Below are 12,296 nucleotides of genomic sequence, written 5' to 3'. Positions count from 1 at the left end.
CCCCGGCTGTGACGCCACGGCGCAACTGACGCTACTACGTGCGTGCGTGCCGGTGGCGGCGCATGCGTGCTGGGACGCGCCCGTCCCCAGAGCCGCCCCAGTGCAGCTGCTGGCTCCGTCCCTCGCTCCTCGGAGGAGGGCGAAGAAGCGGCAGCGGCAGCCGCGGGGGAGGCGGAGGCGCCGCCAAGACGGACTTCCTGTGGGACAAGCGCACCGGGCTGGCGGCCAAGAGGGTGCGGGGCAGCAGCGGGGGACCCCCGGGCGGGCCGGGGGCGGAGCGTGCTGGCGGGGGGGGAGCCCTGGTGGGAGAGCCCCCCCGGGGAGAGCCCCCCGCCCCCCCTGGGGAGCCCCCCGTGCAGGCCGGGGCCCGGCTGGGCTGGGCCGGACTTGGGGGGGGTGCAACAATCCCCCTGCAGGGGGCTGGCATGCCTGAGCATGACGCTTTATTATTAGTATTAGTGTTGATTATTATTGTTATTTATGCCAAGCTATGCTCTCTGCATGCCTGGCGAGGCCAGATCTCCAAAGGAGGAGGCTGGCTCTCTTGTGGCTGGCATGCCTGGTGATGTAATATTGTTATTGTTATTATGCGGTTACATTAATATGCAGGCTATGCTATCAGCATTTCTGGCAAGGTCTGTTTTTGAAGTGGGGAGGCTGGCTCTCTTGTGGCTGGCATGCCTGATGATGTATTATTATTATTATCATTATCATTATTATGTCACATTAATATGCATGCTATGCTATCAGCATCTCTGGTGAGGCCCGTTCTCCAAGGGAGGAGGCTGGCTCTCTTGTGGCTGGCATGCCTGATGATGTAATATTATTAATTATTATTATAGTTGTTGTTGTTGTTCATGCATGCTATGCTATCAGCATCTCTGGTGAGGCCAGTTCTCCGAGGAGGTGGCTAGTTCTTGTGGCTGGCATGCCTGATGATGTATTATTATTATTATCATTATCATTATTATGTCACATTAATATGCATGCTATGCTATCAGCATCTCTGGTGAGGCCCATTCTCCAAGGGAGGAGGCTGGCTCTCTTGTGGCTGGCATGCCTGATGATGTTCATTAGCATAATGTGTATGTTGCTTGCTCAGCATGCATGCTGTCAGTGGCAGAGGCAATTCTCTCCGGGAGGAGGCTGGCTCTCCTTGCCATTCATGATGATGCTTGTTGATGGTAATGAAAACGGTACACAGAATAATATATACCATGCTCTCAAGGTGCATGGCAAGTCTCCAAGGAAGCAGGCATAGTCTCATTGGTATTATGATGTTTATTGTTGTCGTTTTGTTGTTGTTATTATGCAATAACAATAACTCATATGTCATGCTGTTGGCGTCCAGGACAGGTGTCTGACTGTGTTTGCATTAATACTGACAATAACAACAACATGCAGTAATGTTTGCGTGTGTGTATGTATGTATATATATAAATCTTATTTTTACATATATATCCCACTCTTCTTCCAAGGAGCCCAGAGTGCATGGTTATGTTTATCCTCACAACAACCCTGTGAGGTAGGTTAGGCTGAGAGATACGTGGCTGGCCCAGAATCCCCCAGTGGGATTTGAACTTGGGTCTCCCCAGTCCTAGTCCAACCATATATATCCCCTGTGATCACCATGCAATGCCATCAGTGGCAATGGCAGCTCTCCAAGCTAGGAGGGCTGAAAATTTTCATTTTCAGCTGAAAATGTGGAGAGAACCTGATTTAGGTATTTTTAAATAGGGTTAGGTCGGAGCTCTGTCTTTAGCACACACAGCTAAGGTGGGTGGAATCTAGGAGGCTATTAGTGTGCTTATTGGCATTAGTGAATAAAAATATATACAATAGTAGTTCTCCTACATAGCATGTGATTAGTGTCCATGCAGTGGGTGAGAAGGCTGGCTCTCCAGCAATGTTCCCCCTAATGGGGAATTCCAGATGTTGTTGACTACAACTCCCATAATTCCCAGCCAAAGGCCATTGCAGCTAGGAATGCGGGGAGTTGTAGTCAACAGCATCTGGCATCCCCTGTTAGAGGGAATGCCGCTCTTCAGGAGAGGAGGATGCTTTCTCTCTCTCCGTCTTGGTGGCATTATGATTGGTCGAAAATAGCACTGCTACTGATTATTAATATTTATATAGCGCTTCTCAACAACAAAAAAGTTCTCCAAGTGGTTTAACATAGAAAGACAAGATGCTGCATTGGTATGAGTAATAATAATGTAGAAATATGGCTTGAATGTACATGAAAGGGGTGTCAAGGATAGCTCTCCAGTACTCATGCAGTAGCAAGGGTGGCCAGGGCTTCAGAAATCCACTAGTCTACTAGTCTGTGACAAGTGAAACATGATGCCTGACGAGTGTAAAAAAAAAAAAAAAAAAAGTCCTGATGAGCAACCCAGAGTTGGATGAGTAAAACATTTTGTCTGGCTGATAAATGGAGCCAACGTTTCTTCACCCCTGGAAATATATGCAGTGGCTTATGGTGGTGGCAAGGATGCCTCTCCAGTACGTATGCCATAGCGAGGGTGGCGGCAGTGCCACTGCTATCCTGACCGGGGAGGGCAAACCGCCGAGAGATACTTAGATCCGGCGGTATATACGCATGATAGATCAATAGCATACGCGCCCTATCCTGGGTCGGCGGCCTTGTGTCGGGGGGCAATGGGAGTTGTAGTTCAGCAACAGCTGGAGTGCCCAGGTGGCCGACTTAGCCCAGTTGCCCAGGCGGCCTGCTGAGCTCCCCCTCCTTCCTCGCAGATGCCTCATTCCAGAAGATTCCGCTCCTCCGAACGCAGCAGCCGCGGCAGCTTCCATGAGCGATACAGAAGCCGTAAGCTGAAGCGGAGACGGAGCCGCTCCCGGTCCAGCAGCAGCGAGCGGCGCCATCGCCGGGAAAACAGCTACCACGTCCGTTCGCGGAGGTGAGCGTGCCTGGCAGGCTGGCAGGGCTGGGGTTTGGCCTGCCAGCAGCTGGTCCTTGAGGGAGGCGAGGGGCCGGTGGTGGTTGCTTGGCCTAAGCCAGGCCTGCTCAACCTTGGTCCCCCCAGCTGTGTTTGGACTGCCGCTCCCATAATCCCCCGCGACAGTGGCCAGTAGCCGTGGATTATGGGAGTTGTAGGCCAACGTCTGCAGGAGGAGGGCCGAAGGAAGGCCTGACCTAAACAGGAGGCCGTTTTGTGCGTTGGGTAGAATCGGGCCTGGGTTTGCTATGGGGGTAGCATTCAGCCGGCTGCTGCGACCCTTCGCGTTGGAGAGGAGAGCTGGTCTGGTGGTCGCAAGCATGACTGGCCCCCTTAGCTAAGCAGGGTCTGCCCTGGTTGCATATGAATGGGAGACGAGAAGTGTGAGCACTGGGAGATATTCCCCTCGGGATGGAGCCACTCTGGGAAGAGCATCTAGGCTCCACATTCCCTCCCTGGCAGCATCTCCAAGACAGGGCCAAGAGAGACTCCTGCCTGCAACCTTGGAGAAGCCGCTGCCAGCCTGTGTAGACAATACTGAGCTAGATGACCCAAGGGTCTGACTCAGTATGCGGCAGTTTCCTAGGTTCCTATTGCATGTGCGAATTAGTGTCACATAGGATGTCGGTGTAGGAAGCGGCTTGGTATGAAGTTGGCGCACTGGTCCATCTCGCTCAGTACTGCTTGCCCTGGTTGGCAGCGGCTCTCCAGGGTTTCAGGCAGGGGGCTTTCCCTGCCCTACTTGGGGATGCTGCCGGGGACTGAACCTGGGAACTGCTCCATACAGAGTAGGGTCTCTCCCACTGCGTAATGGTCCCTCGGTAGAAGTTGCTTTCTGCGGCATCAGACGCTTGGTCCATCTGCACTGAGTGACAGGAGCTCTTTCGGGGTCTGGAGATGCTGGGAGCTGAACCTTCTGCTGCCTCTGCTACTCTGAATACGTATAGGCTGCTTTCCAACCCAAGTTCTTGAAAGTGCTTTGCGTCGAAACATCCAACACACTTAATGAAGATGGCCAATGACTGGAGACCTTGGGCCCACAAAGCCCCGCCGGATGCCACCGCCTTCCCGTAGTGGTCCTGTGGAGCCGGGTTTCTCCAAGTTGGGTCCCCAGATGATATTGGACTTCAACTCCCATGATCCCCAACCAAAGGCCCCTGGGGTTGGGGATTATGGGAGTTGAAGTCCAACCATATCTGAGGACCCAACGTTGAGAATCCGTGCTGTGGAGCATGTACGTTCTACACGTGACTTTCTGCCGCCTTTGGGGTCAGACGGCTGCTCCAGCTGGGTCACTGTTGTCGACACTGACGGCCAGAGACCCTCCAGGGTTCCGTGCAGGGGAGATGCTGCCCAGGAGGGAACCTTCCGCATGCCAAGCAGGCCCTCTGCCCCCGAGCCGAGAGCGCTGGTCTGCCTCGTACGGTCCCCTCTGGCTCGCCAGGGTCTCCGATGGGGAGTGGCGTTCCCCAGCCTGACTTAGAGGAGCTGGCGGCTGCACCTTGGAACATCTGCCAGCCAAGGAGCTGAGCTGTGGCTTCTCAACTAGTCTGTGACGGGGGGGGACCCCGTGGATTCGGTTCACGCCAAAGGTGGCACTGTGTCGTGGGCTCTATCTCCTGTGTGGCGTGCTCCAAGGAAGCTGGGTGCCAAGCAGACCCGGGCTGCGGATGCTAAGGTGGAGAACCTTAAGTCAGTTCAGAGGAGAACCTTAAGCCAGTTCAGAGGAGGGCAGCGGAGGTGATGGGGGATTTGGGCAACACGCCCAGCAGCTTTCAAAGAGAGGCTGGCCGGCCACTGGCGAGGAGACGGTAGCGCGGTGCGCCGCGGCCCTTTCCCACGCTAGGATTCTGGGCCAGGCCAATGGCTCTAGCCACGGCTCCCTCGAGGCTTTGTCTTGGGTTCCTGACGCTGGCTGACTTGACCACGTTTTCCCCTCGGCACCCGGCACCTCCCCAGCTACGACGAGCACTCGTCCGACCGGCGGGCCCACGACAGGCGCTACTGCGATGGCTACCGGCGGAACGGCTACAGCCGCGAGCGGGGCGACGCCTACTACGAGGCCGAGTACCACCACTCGTACGAGTATCAGCACTCCCGAGACCGGGACGGCAGCTACCGCAGCTGTAAGAGCAGTCGGCGGAAGCGCCGGCGAAGGCGCCACCGCAGCCGCTCTCTCAGCCGCTCCTCTTCGGTGAGTCCTCACCGGCTCCGCCGTCCCTCCCTCCCTCCCTCCCCCGGGCCTGTGTTGGGTCGGGAGCAGCCGCCCAGCTGCATGCCGGATGCTTCGGAGTCCCCCGTATCGTCCCGAGATCAACTTATGTGCGAGCGATGCCCGTGCTGCGTTTTTGTATCGGTCAACAATGGCGTTCCCTGTAAGGGGGATTCCCAGATGTTGTTGACTCTAACTCCCAGCAACCCTAGCGGCACTGGCCTTTGGCTGGGGGTGATGGGTGTTGTAGTCAACAACATCTGGGAATCCCTCTTACAGGCAACACTGGTCAGAGATCAAAACCGATGGTCCCAGATTCCTCCGCCCTTGTCCGTCGGTGGGGAGGACGGGTTTTAGGGTCCCACTGTGTTGCCAGAGGCTCAGGCAGCGCTATAAAGACACGCGAAGGGTCTCTTAATATTCGCGGCGGTTGTCTTGCCGTGACAATTGCTCCGTACATGGGCAGATGACGTGGGTGTATGTGAGCTGCAAATCCTCCTTGTTGCGTCCCTCCCAGTTTGTTCAGCGGTGACTTGCTTCACCTCTGTCCGTGCGCAGCTAGGGGGTCGTTGCACCTGGCGGCTGGCCAGCTCTGTAGCGTCCAGCTTAATATTGCAGGCCTGGAGTTTCAGCTTGGTCGACACATGGAAGAGAAGAGCCCAGCTTTTCGCAAACCATTGGCGGGGTGGGTGGAGGGCAGCCATAGGTGCGCCTAGGTAATTTTGGAGCCTGGACCTTTAGGCCGCTGGAGAGCACCCACCCCCATGCAAGTTAAGCGTCATCCCCCTGCAGAGACACACACACACACACACACACAACCTGTGACACACGCAGTATTTTTAACATGTGGGTTCTTGAGGGCACAAACCGCAACTCCCAAGAATGTAAGACTGAAAACCAGGTATCTTCATGCCGATCTGCATGAGCAGAAACGTTTCGGCACGCAACTGAACATATCCTCACCCCACCCCTCCCTTTCCCCTATGCCCTTTCCCCTATGCCCTTTCCCCTATGCCCTTTCCCCTATGCCCTTTCCCCTATGCCCTTTCCCCTATGCCCTTCCTCCGTCTCTAAAGCAGAGGTCATGCCCGGCCGCTCAGTGCAGCCACACCACCTGGGACAAACTGAAGAGGGTCTGGCGGCCCTGGGCTGCTTCAGCCCCGAAAGTCCAGCACACGCCCGGCCTCCGAGCTGGGCCGCCACCTAAGCTTGCCATATACTGAGTTGGACTGTTGGTCTGCCTTGGAGCTGCGTCTGCTCTGGCTGGCAGCAGCTCTCTGGCTGAGTCTGGAGTGAGTTTTTGTGTGTGTGTAGCAAGCAGGCTCCCCGGCATGACGGCGAGGAAAAAGGGGGCTGGGTCTTCGGGGTGATGCCGTTGCTTAGTGGCAAGAGGCCCCCCACGTAAGCAGGAGGGAGATTTGGGACCAGGTCGGCCACGAGGAACTTTGGCTGGACAAATCTCGCTTGCTCCTTGGCCCTTGATGGAGAGCAAAGGACAGAAAGGCAATCCTCTCTCCCTGCTGGGGAAATGGTTGTGGGGCCCTCAGCCCTTTATTTATTTATTTATTTTACATTTATATCCCGCTCTTCCTCCAAGGAGCCCAGAGCGGTGTATTACATACTTAAGTTTCTGCTCACACAACAACCCTGTGAAGTAGGCTAGGCCCTTCCATTCTGGTCCGCCTCTGGGTGCCGTCTCGCCTGATACTTTCCAGCCTCTGGGTAGCCAAGGCATGTCTCCTCTTTCCCGAATTGGAGCAGGCAGCACCGTCCATGATTGCACCTGGCAACGTTTGCTTTCCTTATTTAAAAATATCGCTCTGCCGCTTCTTAACAACACACGCACACGCACACACACACACACACACACACACAACTTCGTTGAAGCTGTGCAGGAATGAGGAAAGGATTCCCTGCCCCAGAGGGCTCCCAATCTAACAAGAAACCCATCTCAACAGAAACCTAGTTTTAATTCTAATCTGGGTTAAATGTGAGGTTTTTTTTTGTGTTTTTAAAAATGGTTTTGTGGCGTGTGTTCGATTTTTAATGTAAAGCGCCCCGAGTCACTTTAGGAGGGGCGATATATGAATGGGATGAATGGAGGGATCAATCAGTCAAGCCCCAGGGAGGAAGCAGCCACTGGCGGGGTTTGCTCTGCTGGGCCGAAGAGCGACATTTGCTCTCTTCGGTTCTCAGTGCCAGAGAGTCCCCACTTTGGGACGTGCCTCTTTGCCCAGTGAGCAGTGGATTGGGCTCCTTAAGGGGAAGACGTACCTGCGGTCGATGGAGCATTCGGTGTGTGACTGTCCTGGGATGGGTTTGCTGGTGGGAAGGATCCCTGCGAGAGCAGCAACTTAAGTGTAGGGCCTCAATCGGCTGTTTCCTTGGAGGGTGTGGGATTCTGCTGCCTCCCTGGTTGGGGGGGCGGCCTGACCGAATCGTGCCTGATGAGAGAGAGGCAGCAGAAGAGCCCCCCTCAGAGTGTGATTGGTAGGAGGCCGCGCAGTCACTCGTACAGAGACACTGCGGGCCGCCTCGTGCAAAGGCGAGCGAGCTGGGCCACCTCTCTGCATCGGCAGCAGTTGAGAGGTCCTTCTGCACCCAATGCAGACCTACAGAATTAACCCTCTTTACCTTTAGCACAAAGTATTGGCCTGAATTCAAGATGGCATTTCCCCCCCCACCCCACCCCCAGGTTCCTTGATGTTAGAAATGAGGAGTGTGTGTGTGTGTCTTAAATTCAGAGTCTACTAAATCCAGTATAACCTGTATTTTCTAAGGGGCTCGTCTTAAATCCAGAGCCTTTTTCTAATTGGGTATATATCGTATGCCTTTACACCAAGATTATCCAAGCTCGTCTGCCGGTCTAACCTTGCCCTGAGCTTCTGACTTCTCTGCTTGGCGGGGTTGGATGGCGTGGGTCGCACTCTCATGGAAGACCCTCTCCCCTTGCCCGTGCTTGTCCGGTGGGGCTGCTTCAGGCCAGCCCCCGCCCCTTCCCGTAGGCCCTCCCCAGACCTGCAGGCCTTGCCGCCGTGGGTGGTGGGTGGGGCCCCATTCTCTGCCAGCCCACGGATCCTAGGATGCAAGAAGGCTCAACTTGGCTCTCGAGGCTGGCCGGGGTGGGTCCGCCCTGAAAACTTCTCCATTGTTTCCCACCCACCCCTTCTTCTTTGGTATATATTTTGGGGTGGTGTTTTTTTTGTTTTTGTTTTTCCTGAGCTAGTGTGTGTTGATCTTGACGTTTTTTTTCCCTTGCAATATCCCTTATCGTTTATGCATCTCTGTGCGCCTCTGTGCCGTATGAATTGGCCTGGGAATCGTCCCTCCTTCCTCCTCCTCCTCCTCCTCCTCCTCCAATCCGCCACGGGCCTGCCATTTCCATGGGTGACGCTGGGCTGGCCGGCTGGCCCTCCTCCGCTGGTCTCGACCGCCCCGATTGGCCGGGTGAATGAATGAATGAAACCCCCCCCACCCTGCTCGGTGCCTGCGTTCGGGGCCCGCAGCGGAGTCGTCAGAGCAGCAGAAGGGCCAAGGGTGTGGAAGACGACGACGACGGCCACCTCGTCTACCGGGTCGGCGACTGGCTTCAGGAGAGATGTACAGCCAAATCGTAACATAATCTAGTCTCTAGTTAAGCTCCCGTCGCAGTCACGCACTTTGTGTTTAGCATCTGTTTTTCTCCTGCCCCTTCCGTTTCTTTGCAGTGTATGTGTTTTTTTTTTTAAAGAAGCCCCTGTTCCTCTTTCTTTACTTAAAGATCCTCCTTTTCCCAACCCCTTCCCCACCCCATTACTTTTGCATATTGTGACCCCAAGTGCCAGGGGTTTGATTAGCTGGCTCCGGCCGCCTTATTGCTGGTCAGGGCAGCCTTTGCGGTGGTGTATTGTTACACTGGCCCTGGTGCTTCTCACCCTCTCACACACACCCCGCCCTGTTTTCCTCCCCGTTTCTCTCCTTTCTTAGACGAGATCATCAGCACCCTCGGAGAGGGCACCTTTGGCAGAGTGGTGCAGTGTGTCGATCACCGCAGGTGAGTGTGGCCGTGGGCAGGGGGGAGGAAGCAGGGCTTGGCTGTGGGTCCTTGAAAAGGGGTGGCCTTGTTAGTGTGTGGCAGAAGATCCGACAAAGAATTATTTTGGGTCCGTGAGGGTAAACGGACTTTCTGTGGCAGACACTCTGTGGATTAGTCTGCTTCACCAGGTGAAAGAATGAATGAGTGAATCTTTTATTTTGTGGGGGGAGGAAGTGGTCGTTGGGTGTGGGTCCTTGAAAGGGGGTTGCCTTGTTAGTATGTGGCAGAAGATTGCAGGTAAACGGACTTACTGTGGCAGAAACTCTGTGGATTAGTCTGCTTCACCAGGTGAATGAATGAATGAGTCTTTATTTCAGTCACAGACCAGAGGAAGGAAGGAAGACTCGATGATACTTCCTATGAGTTTTAAGTAGAACAACACAATAGCTTATATTCTGTCGAGCCTTCCCTGCTTAAAACTGCTACCCGTAAAGATAACATTAATATCTGGTGACAGATAACGTGCACAAGACGTATCGGAGCGTCCTGGGTAGTCATTTAAAAATGGCAGCCTCTGGTGTCTGAAATGTTTGCTTCTCCGTATGCACGAGGCTATGGTGGTGGGTGGGTGGGTGGGGAGGCTTGGCCATGGGGCCGAGTCACCCCCAAGGAGGGTGATGTAACTCTCCATCTGGCTCCCAGGTTAACTAAGAGCAGGCGTGGGAGGTTATCGAGGGGAGAGTGCTGAGAGAGAGCCAGCCCCTCCTCTTCTCTCTCTCTCCCTCGACCTTCACCACGAGTTTGACTCTGAGTTCTGTGTGGATGGGCCTCGCTCAGGCACAGTCACCTGCCATGCTGCTGCAGCGCCCCCAGCAGCGATGCCTGTAATTCCCTCTCCCAGGGAGTCCCAGATGTTGTGGACTACAACTCCCAGAATCCCCAGCTGCAATGGCTTTTGCTTGGGAGTTACGGGAGTTGATCGTTGACAAAGATTGACCAAGTTGGACGTTGAAGAAGCAAGATAGAAAAAGTGTTGAACTTGGGTGCTGGAGAAGACTTCTGAGGAGACCATGGACGTAGCCAGGGAAACAAACACATGGATCCTAGAACAAATCGATCCAGAATTCTCACTCGAGGCACAAACGACCAGGCTCAAACCGTCATACTTTGGACACATTATGCAAAGACGCAGCTCCCTTGAGAAGTCCCTAATTCTGGGGAAAATTGAAGGAAAGAGAAGAAGAGGACGGCCAGCAGCAAGGTGGATGGACTCGATGACGACAGCCATGAAGGCACCATTGAGAGACCTTCAAGGCCAAGTGGAAGGCAGATCATCCTGGAGAGAATCTCTCCATGGGGTCGCTCAGTCAACACCGACTTGACGGGGACTGAATCAATCAATTAATCAATCAGTCAACAACCCCTGGGAATCCCTGTTAGAGGCAACACAGACTAGGCGTAAAGGGTTTGGGCTACAGCTTTGTCAACGGTTGCGTGCCAGCCCCTGGTGAGCGCGGTGTCGTGTTTCCCGGGTGCTGGCCTTGGGTCCTGAGCCCCTTTCCTCCTCCAGGGGCAACACACGCGTGGCTCTCAAAATAATCAAGAACGTGGAGAAGTACAAAGAGGCGGCCCGGCTGGAGATCAACGTGCTGGAGAAAATTAACGAGAAGGACCCGGAGAACAAGAAGTGAGCCGCCTGCGGGGGCCAGGGGCGGGGCGGGGGTTCGCCTGACCAGCGCCCCCGTGGCGTGCCCGTGAGACCTGCCCAGGGTCGTAGCAAGGAGAGGGCCTTCAGTCGGTTGTGCTGGGTGGGCTTGCCTGCAAATCTGGGCCTTTGCTGGGGACAGGGACCACCCGGGAGTTTGGCAGAGAGACCCTGGTGTAAAAGGCGCTCTGTGTGTGTGTGTGTGTGTGTGTGTGTGTGTGTGTGTGTGTGTGTGTGTGCGTGCTGGGGAACGGGGGTGCCTGTGTTCCCAGGGGTGCTTTCAGCCGTGTTCTCGGCGGTTGCCCACCCTGAGGCCACTGTGTCTCCTCTCCCCAAGCGACCTCCGTTTTCTGGACACAGGGGGCGGAGCGTCGGTGCGCCCCTTCCCCGTCCTTACCCGCCCCCGTGCCCTTTCCCAGCCTCTGTGTGCAGATGTACGACTGGTTCGACTACCACGGCCACATGTGCATCTCCTTCGAACTCTTGGGACTCAGCACCTTTGACTTCCTCAAGGACAACAACTACCTGCCTTACCCCATCCACCAGATACGGCACATGGCCTACCAAGTGTGCCAGGCCGTCAAATGTGAGTGCCGGGGTGGGGCGTGGGGCGGCTGCGGGTAGCCGGGTGCCTCCGGGAAGGACTCCCCACTTCTGCTCTTGCTTCCTTCCTGGCATTTGGTATTTGGAGGTAGACTGTCTTGGGAGCTGGAGGTTTCCTTTCACTATCGTGACTAATAGACTTGGAATGAAATGTGTGTGGGGGGGGCTTGGTTTTAATTTGTGGGCGTGGTGCTCTGAGGGCAGGACTGCAATTTGCAGACTGGCCAGTGAATGTTGGGAACTGGGAGAACTTTCTCGGGAGCAGAGAACACGCAGCTTTCCCTGTTGGATATAGCGTTTTCTTTTTTGTTCCTGTGTTGGGTGCTTATTTCGGGATCTCTGGATCCTCCTCCCTCCCTCCCTCCCTCCCTCCCTCCCACTTCTTCCCCCTTCCAGTTCTCCACGAAAACAAGCTCACGCATACGGACCTCAAGCCTGAAAATATCCTCTTTGTCAGTTCGGATTACGAGATGACTTACAACCTGGAAAAGGTGTGTCCGGGCTACGGGGGTTCCCCACTCCCTCTGGGTGTTAAGGTGGGGCGGGGGAGTGTATGCCCTGGGATGTCTGAAGCTGCCGAATACCCGGCCAAACGCTTGAAGGTCTTTCTAGCTCAGGTTTCTCTGCTCTTGACTGGCAGAAGTTCTCCAAGGTCCCAAGAACTGAGAAGGTCCCCTTCTGCATGGACAACAGGGGCTCTACCCCTGAGCTGTGCCTCCCTCCCCACACGCCCCCAAAGTCTCTTCCTGGGACTAGAATTTGCCACTGCAGCTAGCTTGTCTCCCCCTCTGGGCTGTCCCTCTT

At 55.1% G+C, this 12,296-nt stretch overlaps 1 protein-coding gene across 5 annotated transcripts in view; it reads left to right on the top strand.

Moving 5' to 3' along the window:
- Positions 1-12,296, top strand: part of CLK2 (CDC like kinase 2) — a 42,730-nt gene that overhangs the window by 985 nt on the left and 29,449 nt on the right. The window contains exons 1-8 of one of the 5 annotated variants that reach the window (XM_053277737.1): positions 31-233; positions 2,755-2,918; positions 4,917-5,151; positions 8,676-8,769; positions 9,136-9,202; positions 10,755-10,871; positions 11,309-11,475; positions 11,889-11,983. In XM_053277737.1, coding sequence (XP_053133712.1) covers positions 63-233; positions 2,755-2,918; positions 4,917-5,151; positions 8,676-8,769; positions 9,136-9,202; positions 10,755-10,871; positions 11,309-11,475; positions 11,889-11,983 — 1,110 coding nt within the window. In that variant the 5' untranslated portion in view covers positions 31-62. Of the gene's footprint in view, positions 1-30; positions 234-2,754; positions 2,919-4,916; positions 5,152-8,675; positions 8,770-9,135; positions 9,203-10,754; positions 10,872-11,308; positions 11,476-11,888; positions 11,984-12,296 lie in introns of those variants that run through there. The other 4 variants (XM_053277742.1, XM_053277738.1, XM_053277740.1 and 1 more) reach the window with 4 other exon arrangements.

This window comes from Hemicordylus capensis, chromosome 14 (assembly GCF_027244095.1).
Source record: "Hemicordylus capensis ecotype Gifberg chromosome 14, rHemCap1.1.pri, whole genome shotgun sequence".
Classification (NCBI taxonomy): Eukaryota; Metazoa; Chordata; class Lepidosauria; order Squamata; family Cordylidae; genus Hemicordylus; species Hemicordylus capensis.
The sequence above is the reverse complement of the archived record's forward strand: the minus strand, read 5'-3'. Positions and strand labels throughout refer to the sequence as shown.